Raw genomic sequence first — 16,757 nt, forward strand, 5'->3', positions numbered from 1 at the left:
CGACACGCGGTCGGGTGACGGCTCGGGGGGGGAAAGGGCACATTCCTTCTTCCGACGCCTGCGTGCCGTCTCTCACTTCCTGTCATCTCTTCAATGAAACCTCAAATCACAGCGCTGTGGAATTGATGAGCTGTCACGCACGACCCTGCAGCGGCGTCAGGACGCTGACGCCCTGAAATGAGAAGGTTCGGGCAAAATGGCAAACGGCTTAATTTGTGAGCGGACTGCGACTGATGGACTCCAGATAATGTATTCAGGGTTTAATGTGACTGTGGCAAAGCTAATGAAGGGTTTCACTCTTCATGGACATATTACATTTCATCAGCAGCCAGAACCAAACATCTATTAAACCTGATGATTGGATAAATGTTTTGAAGGGAACTGAAGAAAGTGAATAAATCAAACAACCGGAACACGTGAAACCTCAAACTTTTACAAAGTGAGAAAAGAAGAATCAGGTCCGTTGACACTGTTCTGCATTTATCATGTGATACCACAGCTCGACACAATGTCCTGTTAATCTCTACATTATTAATATATAAGTAATATATAGGTTTTTATGATGAACAGTGAGTCCACGTCTTTACATCAGGGACGTTTCATTTACATGACATAGTGGTTTAAATTATTATTTCAGTGAGTAAAGTTCTGCCTCATTGTTTCTGGAATAACACTCGTTCAGTTTTATGATGATGTGCAGACGTACCATGAAATCATGTTTTATTATGTTATAGATTCACCGCAGGCATTTTATTGTGAACAGGTTTAATTAAATGTGTTTAAAGAAAATAATTTTGACAAGTGCATCAATTATTCAGCTGTGAAAATCTCTCGATTCAGTTTCTACCTGGTGGGAAAACGTCAGGGACAGGAAGTGGGGGCGATGCAGTGAAGTAGTCTCTCTGACGTGCAGCTTCATTTGTTCACAGCAGCAGCTCAGACTCCTGCTCCTGCTTTCTCCTTTTTATTTCTCATTCATTCTCATCGGTGATAGCGCTCCACTCATAAGGACAAATAAAGGGCATGTCGAATAATAACTGGCTCCTACTGGCGCCTGACAGCGCTCAGCCAGGCTCAGTTTGGAGAAGGATTTCAGTAATTCTCCTTTCCTGGGAATCAGCTGAAAAAAAAGGAGCTACAGTGGAGACACGGCAGACGAACGCAGGGTAAAAATAGACTGAATAGCAATGAGGCAACTTTCCTTTCGCCTGGAGCCGTGCGTGAGTCAAAGTGGGGGGTTGCTTCTCCTCAAAAGGACCTCTTACAGCTCCTCAAGGTTTAGGAGGGAATCGTTTTACCCAATCTAATCCAGAAAGTCCAGCGAGCTCCGACAGGCCTCGGCCTCCTGCTGCTGCTTCTTTTGGACAAGACGCTCGCACACAGCCGAGGACGATGGAGCCGCGACCCAGAACATTTCCTTCTCCAATATTCTAGATTTGGGGTATTTAGCTGACGCTCTGAATTAATCTGAATAAATCCCCCCCCCCCCCCCCAGCTTTGGCAAGACAGTGAGCAGAGATGTGTGGAGGTTGATTGTGAAAACATCTCTGGGGAGCGCTCCCCTCGTGATTCATTTCTAGTTTACTGTTTGTGATTAACACGTGAGGGCCTGTGAGTCCCACAGATTAAATTCACGCTCTAGTTTTATCGCTGAGAAAATGATTTACACTTTAGTTAGTGCGTTGATGCTCTGACGCTTTACACCGAGTGGCCCCAGCAGAATGAACCTTGAACTCGAAGATTACCAACAGCACTGGTGCTGCGGCGGCCGATGCCCCACAGCCCAGTGAATACGATAATATAGGAAAATGAGACACGTGACTCTGGAGCGAGTGATGGAGGGCAGCGTAGAGTCCGGACACATGGGGACGGAGGAGGAGGTCGTGTTAATGAACTTCTTGTGCGGAGATCAGTGTAATGAGAACTACCTGGAATGTAGGAAACAATGAACCATCTTAGTTTGGTCCATGTCCCATCTGCTAACATGGAGGAGGCAGGGTTCATGACCTATACTGCCACAAGGGGGCCATCGAGATGTTTCAACTTCACTTTTAGGGAGCTGTCGTGTCGTCCATCTTTATTTACAATCTCTCTCTCTTACCATCTTTATATTGGGACGATTTCCTCCGGAACATTCCTGAACACACACACACACACACACACACACACACACACACACACACGGAGCTGAAATCTCTTCTGACTTCCTCAAGAAAACAGGTCATTTCTCTGTTACAACCAACGTGGACCAGTGAGTGTGTGTGTGTGAGTGTGTGTGTGTGTGTGTGTGTGTGTGTGTGAGTGTGTGTGAGTGTGTGTGTGCTTTGCGGCACCAATGAGTCTAAAGATGACTCATATTACTGCTGCACCAGCTGATGCCTGTTTGGCTGGTGCAGTCGGTCCCGTTATAAAACACCACATCCCAGACAGAGACGCCGTCAAACACAGCTGCAGGATTCACACTTTACAGACACAACATCAACCGAGAGTCCGTCAGAAGACAGAAGAACCACGGCTGTGTTCTTCCTAGTTTACTCTATCTACCCTGCACGGCCAAAAGTGTACGGACAAACACTCATTTCACCCGCGTGTGATGGTTGAGCGTGTGATTACAAAGTGTCAGGTGTCGATGTGCTGCTGCAGATGTTGGAACCTGGCGTCAGGGATTTTACTCCCATTCAGACACAGCAGCACCGGTGAGGTCCAGCCCTGATGATGGGGACACGGTTCAACCCTCAAGTCACTGGGTGGGGGTTGTAGTTCCTCCCCATCACGAAAACACTTTTCCATTTGATTTCTCTCCTTTTGGAAATGTGTCCATATTGGACGATCCTGCAAAGTCTCCGCAGACCAGCACTCAACCAATCAGGAGTCAGTCTCAGCTGTCAATCATGACGTCTTTATTTTTATATCATCAAATAAGTAATGAAAACCAAACTGAAACACTTCAGAGAAGAACGACCTGACATGACAGAAACATCTTTAACAAACATTTATTAAACGTCTACTTTGATTGATTTATGACCTGCACTGCAGCCAGCCACCAGGGGGCGATCAAGTTGCTTCACTTGTGGCAACAAGCATATTGCCCAGTGCCAATGCAGGCGCTAACTTCTGTATTTTGACAGTGTAGACGCTGACACTGCACTTTTTCTGCTGATGCTCATTGATCTTCGAGCGTTTTGTGCGTCAATGACCATGAACGCTTGTGCACTTTGAGTTTTTTGCGTCTCGGGAACAACGTGCAACAGGAAGTTTTGTCTCCGTTTTGTGCAGAATGAAACACTGAGGTGGAAGCTTCGAGCAAAACTCACCGGGAAAAAGTTTGTGTTCAACACACAGCAACAAATATCTTCAGCTAACATCGACCGGGTCTCAACAGCAGCTCATTGAATGTTTGATGTTCTGCAGCAACACATCACGTCATCACGAGGAGATTCAGAAACAAGGATCGAGAACTGAGGCATGGCCCACAATGCAACTGAAGCGCGGACAGCTCAGTTGGAGATTCAGACGTGTTAGCTGGTGACAGACCTCAGAGTGTAGTTTCTTTTATTAATACTCTTCAGACGATCAGTCAGAAGTGACTCTGACTCAGGTGACATCACTTGGCGGGGGGAGGCGTCCTGCAGCTCTGGAGACAGGAGCGTTTGGGGGGAGGGGGGGGGGTTGATCGCCTCACATGTGATCTCATGTTGGTGCATTAAAATAAATGAAGGAGCAAACCAGTAAAACCAGAGCTGGAGTTTAAGCTTCAGAAACCAGACAGTTGAAGTTGAGCTGCAGAGGAGAGGGGGAGAAAGAGGAGGTGGGGGGGGTGTGGGGTAATATGGAGGGAAGGAGAAATGTTGCATGGGGGGAGGGTGGAGAGAGAGAGAAAGAAAGGAGAGGAGGAGAGAGGGGGGTGGATAAATGGAGATAAGAGACGAGGAGAGAGGGATGAGGAGACGGTTAAGACAGGGAGGGGGAGCGCGCGCACACACACGCACGCACACACTGGGTGAGTGACGTCAAACTGACTCGCTCGCGCCGCCGTGTCTCTCTGAACATCCACTCCACGCTTCAAACACCGAGGAGGAAGAGGAGGAGAGAGAAGAAGAGGGAGGCTCGCTCAGCTACATGTGCGCGCGTGTGTGTGCGCGTGTATGTGTGAGTGTGTGTACAGGACGGCATTGTGACACCCCCTCTACACACACACACACACACACAGGTGTTGCGTGTCCTCGTGCGGATGGAGACGCTGCGGAGCTCGCGCGCTTCAACAACAACTTGATGCTTCTTGGGTTTTCTCCCACAGGCCCGCGTGCGTGTGAGCGTGTTTGTTAAAGAAACAGATTCCGGACACGGATTTCTCTTCGTCTCTGGATCTTCCTGGATTTGTCCTCGCGTGGCGTCTCCCGTGAACGTGACAGAGCACCGGGAGTTACCGTGGCTTTGTTTCCTCCAGCATGACGGAGTGAACGGATCCAGCTGTGCCTGCGACGCACGAGCCATCGCGGGGTTTAATTGAGAGAAGCCTCCCTGACGCCCGCTCACACCCGGTCGTCCGCCCTGCTCTTCACGGATCCCGGTTTCTCCGTGACGCCGCGGCACCCTGATGGTGCGGACGGTCGGTTCACGGTGGTTCGAGCCGCTGATGGGACGCACCGCCCGGTGATTCATGGCGGCGGTTCGCGGTTAATCCGGGAGATGCTTTTCCACTCGGGACTGTTTCTTCAGTGGGATGGTTCGCGTGACAATGACCTCCATCCGCGCTTTGCCCCGTGCCGTGCTCACCGCAACCCGAGAGAGAAGCACGCGCCCCCGGTTCGATGCGCACGAGAGGACGTCGTTCCCCCAAAACCGCTGAGCTAACTCACACCCGGGAGGCAGGGAGACGACACACCGACACTACCGACAGAGACGAGAGCCACACCGGCGACGAGCGGCGGCGGGGATGGAGCTGTCCGAGGTCCGGTGCTCCAGCGCGAGCGAGGAGCTGTACACCATCAACCGGACACCGAGCAGCAACAGCGGCGGCAGCGCGCGACCCAAGCGGCTGCTGTGGCAGAACGCGGTGCGGCACATCACCGAGCAGCGGTTCATCCACGAGCAGAGCGGCGGAGGGGTGAAGGGCGTCGGGGCGGACGAGCCCTACGACCCGGGCCAGGGCGCGCGGAAGCAGTCGGCGGGGAGGACGTCGGTGGGGGACCGGCACAACAACGGCGGGACCAAAGTGTTCCCGGAGCGCGCCAGCAGCGACCTCGGCTTCCTGCAGATCGACTGCGCGCCGAGCAACTCCGACTTCTTCCTGAACTGGGGCTACACGTACCGGGGCGTCATCTTCCCCACGCTGCGCAACGCGTTCAAGTCCCGCGACCTGGAGCGGCTCTACCAGCGCTACTTTCTGGGCCAGAGGCGCAAGTCTGTGGTGGTGATGAACATCCTGGACGTGGTGACGAAGCTCACCCTGCTGGTGCTGCACCTCACCCTGGCCTCCTCCCCCATGGACCCGATCAAGGGGACGCTGCTGGGCTTCTTCACGGGCATCGAGGTTGTCATTTGTGCCTTAGTGGTGGTGCGGAAGGACACCACGTCGCACGGCTACCTGCAGTACAGCGGCGTGGTCACCTGGGTGGCCATGGCCACGCAGATCCTGGCGGCCGGGCTGGGCTACGGGCTGCTGGGTGACGGGGTGGGCTACGTGCTGTTCACCCTGTTCGCCACCTACAGCATGCTGCCACTGCCGCTCAACTGGGCCATCATGGCCGGCCTGTTCACCTCGGGGCTCCACATCCTGGTGCAGCTGCTCATCTCCCACAATGCACAGCTGTCCACCAACCAGGTAGGCGCTCACCTGTCCTCAGCTCCTCCAGCCTCACTGGCCGAGGCGCCATCTTTCCTCCCATACTTCTCCTCATCCTCTCCCTTGTCCCTTCTCCTCCTCTCCTCGGTCTTCTTCTTCTCCTCATCCTCTCCCTTGTCCCCCTCTCCTCATCTTGTCCCTTCTCCTCATCCTCTCCTCATCCTCTCCCTTCTCCTCATCCTCTCCCTTGTCCTCCTCTTGTCCCTTCTGCTCCTCTCCTCAATCTTCTTCTTCTCCTCATCCTCTCCCTTGTCCCCCTCTCCTCATCTTGTCCCTTCTGCTCCTCTCCTATCCTCCTCCTCTCCTCATCTTTTCCCTTCTCCTCATCCTCTCCTCTCCTCATCCTCTCCTCTTCTCCCCCTCTCCTCATCTTGTCCCTTCTCCTCATCCTCTCCTCTTCTCCTCCTCTCCTCATCTTCTCCTCCTCTCCTCATCCTCTCCTCTCCTCATCCTCTCCTCTCCTCTCCTCCTCTTCTCCTCCTCTCCTCATCCTCTCCTCTCCTCCAGGTACGTTTGTCCTGAGGTGTTGTGTCTGTTGCTTCACTGTGATGTTGAGTCGGATCAGAACAGACTCGAGCAGCAGGTCGTGATTTGTTTTCAGCTGATCTGAGAACAGTTGTTTCTGTCGTTGGTGTGAATCTGATTCTGATCATTATTAAATATTCCAGTTTCAGTGATGAGACCATGTGACACCAGGCTGGTCTGACTGCTGAGGCTTCAGCACCAGGAGCTGTCCAACACACACACACACACACACACACACACACACACACACACACACACACTCACACACACACTTTGTTCTCCTTAGCACCCTCTTCTGGTGAATGTTATAAACCTTCTTTCTCGTGTGGTGACAGTCCGGTTCTCTCTGGTCTGTTTGACTCTAAATGATCATAACTGATAAATGAACATCAGCTGTTTGAAGAAGACTTGAAACTAGAGACTGAGACAAAAACTCCTGAGGACAAAGTTTCCTGACGTTATAAAGTGAGAACTGGAAACATTTTCTATAGAAACTACCAGTGGAGTCGCCCCCTGCTGGTCAGTACACAGTAGACAGGTTTCAGACACTGGCTTCACGACGGAGGTGGTGTGGGTGGTGTGTCTTATACGCTGCCAACATCAACAGGTACACAGAGTAAAGATGTGTTGTTGACATTGTACTCCGTCCTGGGAGAGGGATCCCTCTTGTTGAGGGTTAAGAACAGAGGATATTCCTCCGGTTAACATACACGGATCCTAAATGATCATAAAACCATCCTGCTTCTGTAGAAATCTTCTCCTGTGTTTTCTCTTACTGTGATTTACTTTCCTGGAGAATCATCAATCTCTAAAATCTGTACAACTTCAACTTAAAGGTTATGTAAGTCAATAAACTATAATTGACAAAACTCCTGGAAATGTGTTATCAATGAGAAAATACAGAAATTGGACACGTTCTTTTGTCAGATTTTGCTTAATAAACATTCTCATATCAGAGTCGTCACTTCAAGGCCACAAGCTCTTTGTTTTGACACTGATAACGTATTTAATTTCATATTTAGTTCTTTTTTTGGTCTGAAAGTAGAAGCTAGTCGATAAGTCGAACAGGAAGCAACAATTCTGCAGCTCTTCTCGCTCTTGCAGTTTTGAATCTCGTTAAACTGAATATCTGTCGGAATGTGCGATCAACTGAGTAAAAGAAAAGAGATAAATCGATGATACAAATATTTGTTAATCGCAGGAGGACGAAGGTAACAACACACAGAGCTGATTTATATACTGCAAAGACAAGTCCCAGTCTAAGAGCTTCACACAGACCGAGACATAATAAGATAGATTATAAAGAGATAATATATCACAAGTGTGCAGCGACGTAAAAATACAGTGCAGCGACCGGGAGCGTGACCAGCGCTACTCATGCCACACACTCAGATGAACAGAGCCTTGTCGTTCCAACGGTGTCACGCTTAATCCCATCATGCTTCACTGCGAGGTCTCAGCTGACCCTCTGCGTGGACGGGGAGCTGACCGTAGACGTGATGCAGCTGACTGCAGGCCGCTCTGTGTGACTCGTGTTGTGTAGCTCGGGGGGGATTTCCCAGCTCCCCTCTTGTGTGGTTCAGCTGTGTCGCTCCGCCTGCAGCCAGCGACCCAGCAGAGCGTCTTGGAGGAGAGGTCAGAGGTCAAAAGTTTTAAAGAGGCGGCGGTTATCTGGATTCAGAGGCTGACACTTCGCTCTGCAGCGGCTGATTGTTTCATTTCAAACTGTTTGAATTCAGTCGTTTCTTTCATCATCAGCTGCTCCAACTTTTCACCGTCAGGTCCGTTCGCTTCTTTGTTTGCTCTTCTCTGGTGTCTGGATCATTAACAGAGACACAAATGAGGAAATCGAGACGTCCGAACACGTCCCCTCGGAATGTTGTGACGCACATGAAACCAGACTTCATGAACCAGAACAATTATTTGATCAATGAAGAAAAAAAAAAATCAACAAATTACTCAGCAATTAAAATGACTGTTAGCTGCAGCGCTAATCGAGCTGTGACTCAACACACTGACAATTAATCAAATGATGAAAGAACCATTGAACAAAATCCATGTTTCACGTTTCACCACAGTTTGAACCCAGAGACGTGTTTGAACCTGTAGAGCGTGTTGCTGAACGCCTGTCTGTCTTTTTTAAAGATTTCCAAAAGTTTCCATGTTCCACTGATATGTTGACTGAGTCCGTTAATTAGCTTCCACTCGTGCTGCGATGAGCCTCAGCTCGTGTCGTTATTCTAAGTATTTGCTGGGTAGTATTAAACCCTGTGGGTGGGAGGGATTATTTTGACGTTGCGTGCTGGTATTAGTCAACCTGAAAAACGCTCGGAGATCAGCGCCTTACATGTTGTGTGGTTTAATGCGGCTGCAGTGACATGCGAGCTGCTGTGGAGTGTGTGCAGCTGGATGGACGCAGCGGTGGAGGCAGGATTAGGGCGGCTCACACTGCGCTCCTGGGGTTAGGAAGACTGGACTCGCTGCTAATCCGCTCTTATTAATTGTGTTTGTTTAAGGACGGAGTGAACATGTAATATACTGTATATAATCACACTGGACGTTCAGAGGGAGGTGCGGTCAGTGACCGTCGTCGTTCATATTGTTGTGTTTATAGGACGCACTCTGGTGCTTTGAATCAAAGGATGTGTGTTCATGTGGAAGCTTCACATCAGTGACGCCCCATGTATTTTTTATATCTTCAGAACCCGTGTTTACGGACAAAACCTGGTGTTGTTGGACCAGACCTGCTAATATGGGCCTTAATTTACGATCTGCCCCCGTAGCCTCGTCTGTCTGAACAAGAACAAGAGCTCATCCCTTCTTCTTTGTTTGGAGTCATGTACTGAACCACGTTTCTGTACAGAAACACACATTGTTAAACCTTGTCGCACCTTGTTAAGCCCTGTGAGGCAAAGTGTGATTTGTGAATGTGGGCTATAAAAATAAAGCTTGATTGACTGATTACACTGAACAGCAAGTGTTTCCTGTCAGGTTTGATGACTTCACACAGCTCTCACACTTCCTGTTTGTGGCAACGAATCAGTCCACAAATCCCCTCCTCCGCCTTTAACATGTGAGGGACCGAAGAGGAACACAAGTAAATGTGCTACAGAGACGAAGGGGCAGCTCTAATCACAGAGTTGTAATCGTGATTCACGTTCAGCTGCCACCTTGATCACGATCACAGTAGCAATACGTTCGTTTTTATGTGGTAATTGATTTCAAACTGTCTGGTCATGATTTGACTGGATCTACAGACGTGTATCCTCCCTCCCTCCATGTTCTCATCTTCTAAAAATGTCTTCTCTCCTTCCAGACCTGTTTCCAGACTCCTCTTCCTCTCCACTCTTCACTTCTCATACTTCCTGTCAGACTCAGAATAGCCTCCATCGACCCCGGTTCTGTCTCGGGCCCATCTACAGCTTCGATATTGACCGTCGCTTTTCCTTTAATCCTTCACACCAATACAATCAAACCCCACCTTCTACACAATGAGCTTATATCAACCTGCTCTGCGCTTCTTCTCTTTCTTCACATCCTGAAAAGACTCTGAATAGAACTTGATTCTTGTCTTCCCCGTCAGACGCTGCTGTATTGACCGCTGCCTTTGTGCAGGAGTCACTTAGCCTGTTTCACGTGCTGTTAAATAAACAGAGGCGTCAGAAGAGCAGATTAGACTGTGGGCAGTGGAGGAGTGTGTGTGTCAAATAATGTGTGTGTATTGGTGTGAGGGGAGTGTTGTTGTGATGCTAAGAGCATTATAAAACCGTCAGTAGCACTATATCTTTCCCTCTGTTCACACACACACACACACACACAGCGAGGGCTGTGCACCCCCCGATTAGCCGTTCTTCCATCGTCCTCTTTCAAGGTCAAACTCAGCTTACCTGGAGCGCCGGCTGCACCGAGGAGATAGAGGAGAAAAGAGAGGAGAAAAAAAGGGAAGAGTGGATTTCATAAGACGACTACATGCGTGCATTTTTAACCTTCCGCCGTTAGCGTAGCCTGAAGGAAATGTTCTGTGAGTGTTACCGTTAAAAAGGCTTAGCTTTTTTTCCACCGCTGCAAGCCAATCACAATCAAACCCGTCCTCTGTCTTTTCCAAAGACGCCTCCTTTACGTTTATATTTACATTTTACAATTTCAGGCATTTCTGTGAAAAGCGACTGATCAGGTTTTCAGTGTGTTTCTGTGCCGCTGGCTGATAATGTGCTGATGGAAGGAACCATTTTCAAGGAATAGGTTTATGGTGAAGCAAGTCAAAGGGGTTTGGTAAAAATATCACAGGAATCAAAGCCAACGTTTGATTCTTAAAACGATATTATTGGTCTTAACGTCTCGATGAGGGGAGGCATAATAATAATGTACGTCTTATATTTAACTAATTTCTGGTTTGTTTTACCATATTATCCGTCATCAGTAGTTTTTCTTAACGTCTTTGTGTTGTCTACGTTAAATAGGTAGAACACGCTCCATGTGGTGAGCGGCAGTAGTTCACGTTGTGTAGCTGTAGAAGAGGAAGCTGCTTCAGTTGTGGTTTAAAAAAAAAAAACGGCGAGCACGAGCAGATCCTCGTCATGTAGCCTGTTGTCTCCGGACTCAACGATGGCTGAATGTAAATTTAACCAGAAGTGGTCGTAGGAGGACAGATATCGTAACCCTCAATAAAACGATCCTCACGTCTTTATGAAAACCTGAAATGTCCCCTCCTCGTTGTTGGACAGATTCCATTGTCCCATGTTCACTCTCTGTTTCCTAAAACCCAGAGTACCATGACGGGCGGCCATGTTGATCCTGACACAGTTAAGGTCGTGACCTTGTGTTGTCTTTGAGACGTCGTGTTTCTTTGCTGCGTTTTTCTGCCTTTTCTTTCTTTACCCTCTGCAGACGAGCGTCTTCTGACTCAGCTCCGTGAGAAATCATTTCTGCAGGAGGAGGGACACGGTGCAGAGCGACGAATCGCTGACTCCATCATTCGCTGCCTCGTCTTCCTTTACCTCTCTTTCACCCTCCTCCTCCTCCTCCTCCTCCTCCTCCTCCATCTCGCCGGTTTCATGCGGTTGATCTCGGACAATCTTGCTGTTACCAGACACTGCACTCAGCCGCTCTTAATATTTAATGAAGGATCAGGGCCATCAGCTGCAGTTTTTGAGCTTTTAATGGCAGAGTTTTCCATTGACATTTTTACGCCATGACCTCTCAGACTATTCCAAAAATTGCTTCAGACGAAAAAGCTTTTACCGTCCTCCGTGTCTCTTTCCTCTGCCGCGGATGAACCTCGGAATCAGGGCAGGAAACAAACAGTCTTCATCCATTTAGAAATCAGCAGGTGTTATTGCGACCCAGCCAAACATGCTCCTAAGAGGCTCTGCTTAACTGCCAAAGTGGAGAACTGTGTAATTTAAACATTATGGAAAAAAAAAAACTTTAAAAATATAGTGTAATCATCTGCTGTGTGTCGACAACACCAAATAATTATTTTATCGACAGAAAACTTGATGTCCTGCAGCAGTCGAGAGAATCAGACCTTTAAAAACATCCAATTATCACTAATGTTCCCTGATTTAGACGCTTTCATCGTCATCATCTCTTTTCTGATCTATTCCCGCTCTAATTTCCTGTTGATGCCATTTCCTGTGAATAGAAATGGAAACTTGTTCTCATCGTTTTCACATTGAAATCCTGATGAGATGAGATCTGCTGAATAAGAACAGCTCCGTCACTCATCACCACCTAAAGACTCCATGTTCCAGGTTGAATCCAGTTCATCTCGTTATAAAACCAACATCCTGGCATTTCTACATCTAAATCTCTGTTTGATGACTCATCCTGCGTCCAATCAGAAAGCCTCCTGGAATTTTTAACTTCCGCCCCGTGTCTATAGATTCTGAAAAACGTGTGTGTCTGGGAGGGTCACAGCCCCTCCCCCTCATTTCTCCACTTGCCGCTGTGGGCGCTGAAACCTCTGGAGAGTTTCGGTGTCAGAGGAGCGTCCTGACTTGATAAATCACACCACGCAAAGTTTTACAGAACAGTCAGTCCCCCCCCCCGGGAGGACGTGAAGGTGTTTCCCACCGTCTCTCTCTCCCACTGAAGTTCTGTCACTTTATTCTAACATCATGTCGTCAAAGCTCAAACTTCCTGAAATGTGTCAGTTATGATCCAGCGTGTTCAGCCAGTGGAGACTGACCTCCACACTCACTGCACCTCTCAGGACACTAACACTCCTCCTCCTCCTCCTCCTCCTCCTCCTCCTCCACCTCCTCCTCCATTATCAGCCAGACATTCATCTGGCGTCTCTGGCTGCCTCACTCAAACAGTGCGTCAGTGTCCTCGTGAAACTTTCTGCTGCAAAATTAAGGGTTTGACTCGTAAACAAAAAGCAGGAGAAAGAAAAGAGTGCGTTTGAGGAGTGTTTGTCCTTTGACGGTCGCACGCAGAGAAAATCAAACTTTATCGTGTTCGTCATGAGAACAAAGACAAGAGGAAGAGAAGTTTTACTTTTGCAAAGTTCACTTTTCTTGTTTTAGGAAGAGAACTTGTATTTAAGGAAGAAACTTTTTTTACTCCTGCTGTGGTTTTGAGGAAGTTGAATACTTTAAATTGTAAAATGAGAAAATAGTTGGAAGAGACAAGCGGCAACATTACGAGGAAACTGCCCCACGTCTGACGCTAAAGAGTCAAAGCACGATTAGGTTCTTATTCATAGCGCTAAAGAGAAACATCTCAGCTTCACCATCTGATCAGACGGAACCTGCTTTACACAACAGCGACCCAACATCCATCCGTCCATCCTCCATCACACTTATCCTGAGACGTTCGTAGCAGGAGTTGGCGCCGATCCCAGCGGACGCTAGGCGAGAGGCTAACAGGTCGCCAACGTATCACAAGATCAACAACCAGTCACGCTTACATTCACACCTACTGTGTTATATAGCTATATATATATATATATATATATATATGATATAAAACTATATTGCACAAAATATTCAGCATATAAGGTGATAAGACAGTGGAGTGTTTACTCGAGACGTGTGAATGGTTGTGTGTCAACCTCTGCAACCCCTTAAACATTAAACTGAGAAATAAAAGGATAAAACAATGATTTGCTGCGACAGAGACACTAAAATACAAGAAAGTAATAAATATATTTCAAAATAAATAAGATAGAAATGTTTTAAGAGAAGCAGAAAGGGACAAAGTAGTAACTGTGCCCAATTAAATGGGTTTTTGATGATTCAGTAAAAATAAATCTGCTGTTTTAAATTTAAATCAAAATGTCTCTTTGTTCTGAGCCTGGACCGTGAAAATCTGAAAAGCTTTGGGTTCAGAAGACCGGAGGAGTTGTTTTGTTGGAAAGTTGAGAGGATTAAAGGATGAAAAATATCGGTGGGAGCGGAGGAGAAACCACGGAGCTCCTCACACACATTATTAACGTGATCTTAAATTGGGTTTAAAGACGAACCGGTAGCAAAGCAGAGCGGCCGGAGCTGATCCTCGTAACGAGCGCAGATTTAAAACGTCCTCCTCGTCCTCCTCGTCCTCCTCGTCCTCTTCGACCTCCTCGACCTCCTCGTCCTCCTCGTCCTCCTCTCCCTGTAGTTTCTCTTGCTGTTAGCTCTCGCTCGGCTCGAGGCCGGGTCGGGAGGTTAAAGGACCATGCAGGTTGATTATCTCACACAAATCAGCGCTTTCTTAATGGATGGTGGTTGGGGGGGGGGGTGGTGACCAGGCTGACTCCGAGGGCTCCTGAGGTCGAACACGCAACAAGCTGAGTGATGACCAGGAGCAGGTGAGGATCTGACGGGAGGGACCGGGGTCACGACTGCAGATACACATGTTCAGCATCACTGAGTCAGTTCAGAGAATCATCCATCTTCATGGAGTCAGGAGCTTGACCCCAACTACTCCTCCTCCTCCTCCTCCTCCTCCTCCTCCTCCATGCACACACACATTTCTCATCTTTCAGGTGTGAACACGTCTGAATCTCTCCAACACTCGCCTCCTGCTTCTCCTGCAGATTGAATACATTCTCTCCATAGTGCCGCTTGTTGGGTTCTCTACAATAATGTGAAAAGTCTCAAACGCACCATGGAAAGTGCCTCGAGACACGAGGTCCTTCAGCACCACACACACACACACAATCAGATGGAATAGAACTGAATTGTGGGAAACTGCAGAGAAGCGGACACAACGTTCCTGGATCTGCCCGATTATTCAGATCCAGACCTAAATTAAATGACTCATGCCACATTCTTCTCACTCACTCACTGACAAACGGACAGAGATCAAATCATTACATCCTTGGTGGAGGTAAAAACACAAGTAAAGAAACTGCCTCCACTTCACTTCTCCTCAGTTTCTTTTTTTTTACAAGGGGCTGAAACCAGACTGTGACGTCTTGTCTTTGTATTTCCACCTCAGTGGTTGAACTGGTTTTGATGCGCAGCGACCTTTGAGAACATATTGAGGTTTTAAGACCAGAGTCGTGGTGATTTCCGGCTTATTCTTCACATTGAGGATGATTTCAGACGGGATTACCAACCCCTCACTCTTACACCCACTCCACGGCAGCAGTCATCTATTCATAGTACCGGGCTCCCGCCGGCAGCAGCGTTCTCCTCTGGGGTCAGCGTTTAATGAGATTACTGTTGGATTACTGTTTATCTGTTGGAAATGTGGAAAAACAACAGGTACAGTTGAAAACGCCTGATTTCAACATGGAGAAAATGTTTGACCACACGGGATTCAGCCGAACTGTTCCACTCACGGGTCGTCGAGCTTTGTCTTTGCTGTTTGAAAATCACAAACAAGATGAAGAACTTCACGCTGATAAAAGTCTTTGAGGAGTTCTCTCCGGTTTATTTGTACGGTGGCCACCTGGGACAAGCTTTCTGGAACAATCAAAGACCTCACACTTTAATTGAAGCTGTTAAATGTTGTCTCAACAGTTTGTTGCCAGTGCGGCGGCGCCTTGTATTGATTTATCCATCAAGAACCTTTTTTTAGGCATGCAATCGTTAGTCTGACCCCGAGTCTCCTCCAGCAGCAGCTCAGACTCTGAATCGTCTTTAAGACACGACAGGAAACTGATGTTTGTCCTGAATCACTGCACAGTGTTAATGACTTATTTCAGCCCTGAGTGATAATATCTGTACACAACTCGTCTTCTGTTTCTTCATCGCTCTCGTCGTCCCGGTCTGTTTGATGCTTGTTGTGTATTTTTTTCAGTCGGACTAAAGTCTGATTCATGATCCATGTTTTAAAAGCATCGTGTTTCACACAGAAACTATTTTAAAGATCGGTTATTTAACCCTTTCGGTCACTTTTATAATCTGGTTGAGCTGGTATGATTCGATTTGAATATATTTTTTATCACTATAAAAATAGATATGTCATTGTGTTTCTGATTTTAAAATATTATAATTTCACATTCACTGTACAAAAAGAGAGGAATCCAAAAAACGAGACAAATAAAGACTTTACTTAAATCTGTGAACAGTTAATATTTGTGGAGCAGAAAACTAATGAACTGAGAATAAATAGTTTTCAATTCAAATCATTCATTTAGAGAAACAGATTAGAATTGTGCACATTTATCATTTAAATTAGTTTAAAACAAAGAGGGAAAACTTCTCCATTGTTTCCAGATGATGATTTTATACACGACTCAAACTCTTTGTCACAGTTACTTTGTCTTTGTTTTTAAAAAGTGAACGTGCGGAGCTTCCTGCACAATCCCAACAGAGCAGTTTGACACTTGCCGATGAAACTGCCGAGCCCTCCGTGAGTTTGTCTCGAGGCCGAGTGCGAGCTGACACCCTGGTATTACACAACACGACGACTACCTGTCACGTCCGATAAGAGTCTGGCAGCGGGGGAACCAAAGCAGTGACATCATCGCAGCCAAATGTCTGTGGAGCGAAGCGAAGCGAGCGGCCGGCGGATGGTCTCAGAGCGTGACGCTGGATTCACAGACGTCCATTTATCCTTAACTCATTTTTACATCAACCTGAATCTACAAAATCAGATTCTACGATTCACAGTCAAAACAATCACGTCACGATTCTGTCGTCAGGATGAATAAACAGGACGTCACTGCCTCCGAACAAACCGCGGCGTCTCCCGGGAATTAAACTGGACTTCAGCGGCTTCAGTATCACAGATGCTGTTTCTCGTCTCCCGCAGGCTGCTGCTACCTGCCCCCCCCCCCCCCTCCCCGGGGATCTGTCACCCTGACAGTTCAGGGAATAATAACCCTCAGCTCGTCTTTCAAGAACCAACGCAGCAGAACTCCACAAGGCAAAAAAACACAGTCTTCCATCATGAGCTCTTACCTGAGGACTCAGGGACATCTAAGAAAGACAACCCTGATTTCTGTCTA

The 16,757-nt window shown here is 47.6% G+C and overlaps 1 protein-coding gene across 2 annotated transcripts in view; it reads left to right on the forward strand.

Moving 5' to 3' along the window:
• Nucleotides 1–3,939: 3,939 nt before the first annotated feature.
• Nucleotides 3,940–16,757, forward strand: part of adcy8 (adenylate cyclase 8 (brain)) — a 53,608-nt gene continuing 40,790 nt past the window's right edge. Inside the window, exon 1 of one of the 2 annotated variants that reach the window (XM_069510758.1) lies at nt 3,940–5,824. In XM_069510758.1, coding sequence (XP_069366859.1) covers nt 4,937–5,824 — 888 coding nt within the window. In that variant the 5' untranslated portion in view covers nt 3,940–4,936. The remainder of the gene's footprint in view (nt 5,825–16,757) is intronic. The other variant, XM_069510759.1, reaches the window with a different exon arrangement.

This window comes from Paralichthys olivaceus, chromosome 16 (genome assembly GCF_024713975.1).
Source record: "Paralichthys olivaceus isolate ysfri-2021 chromosome 16, ASM2471397v2, whole genome shotgun sequence".
In the NCBI taxonomy this organism is placed as follows: Eukaryota; Metazoa; Chordata; class Actinopteri; order Pleuronectiformes; family Paralichthyidae; genus Paralichthys; species Paralichthys olivaceus.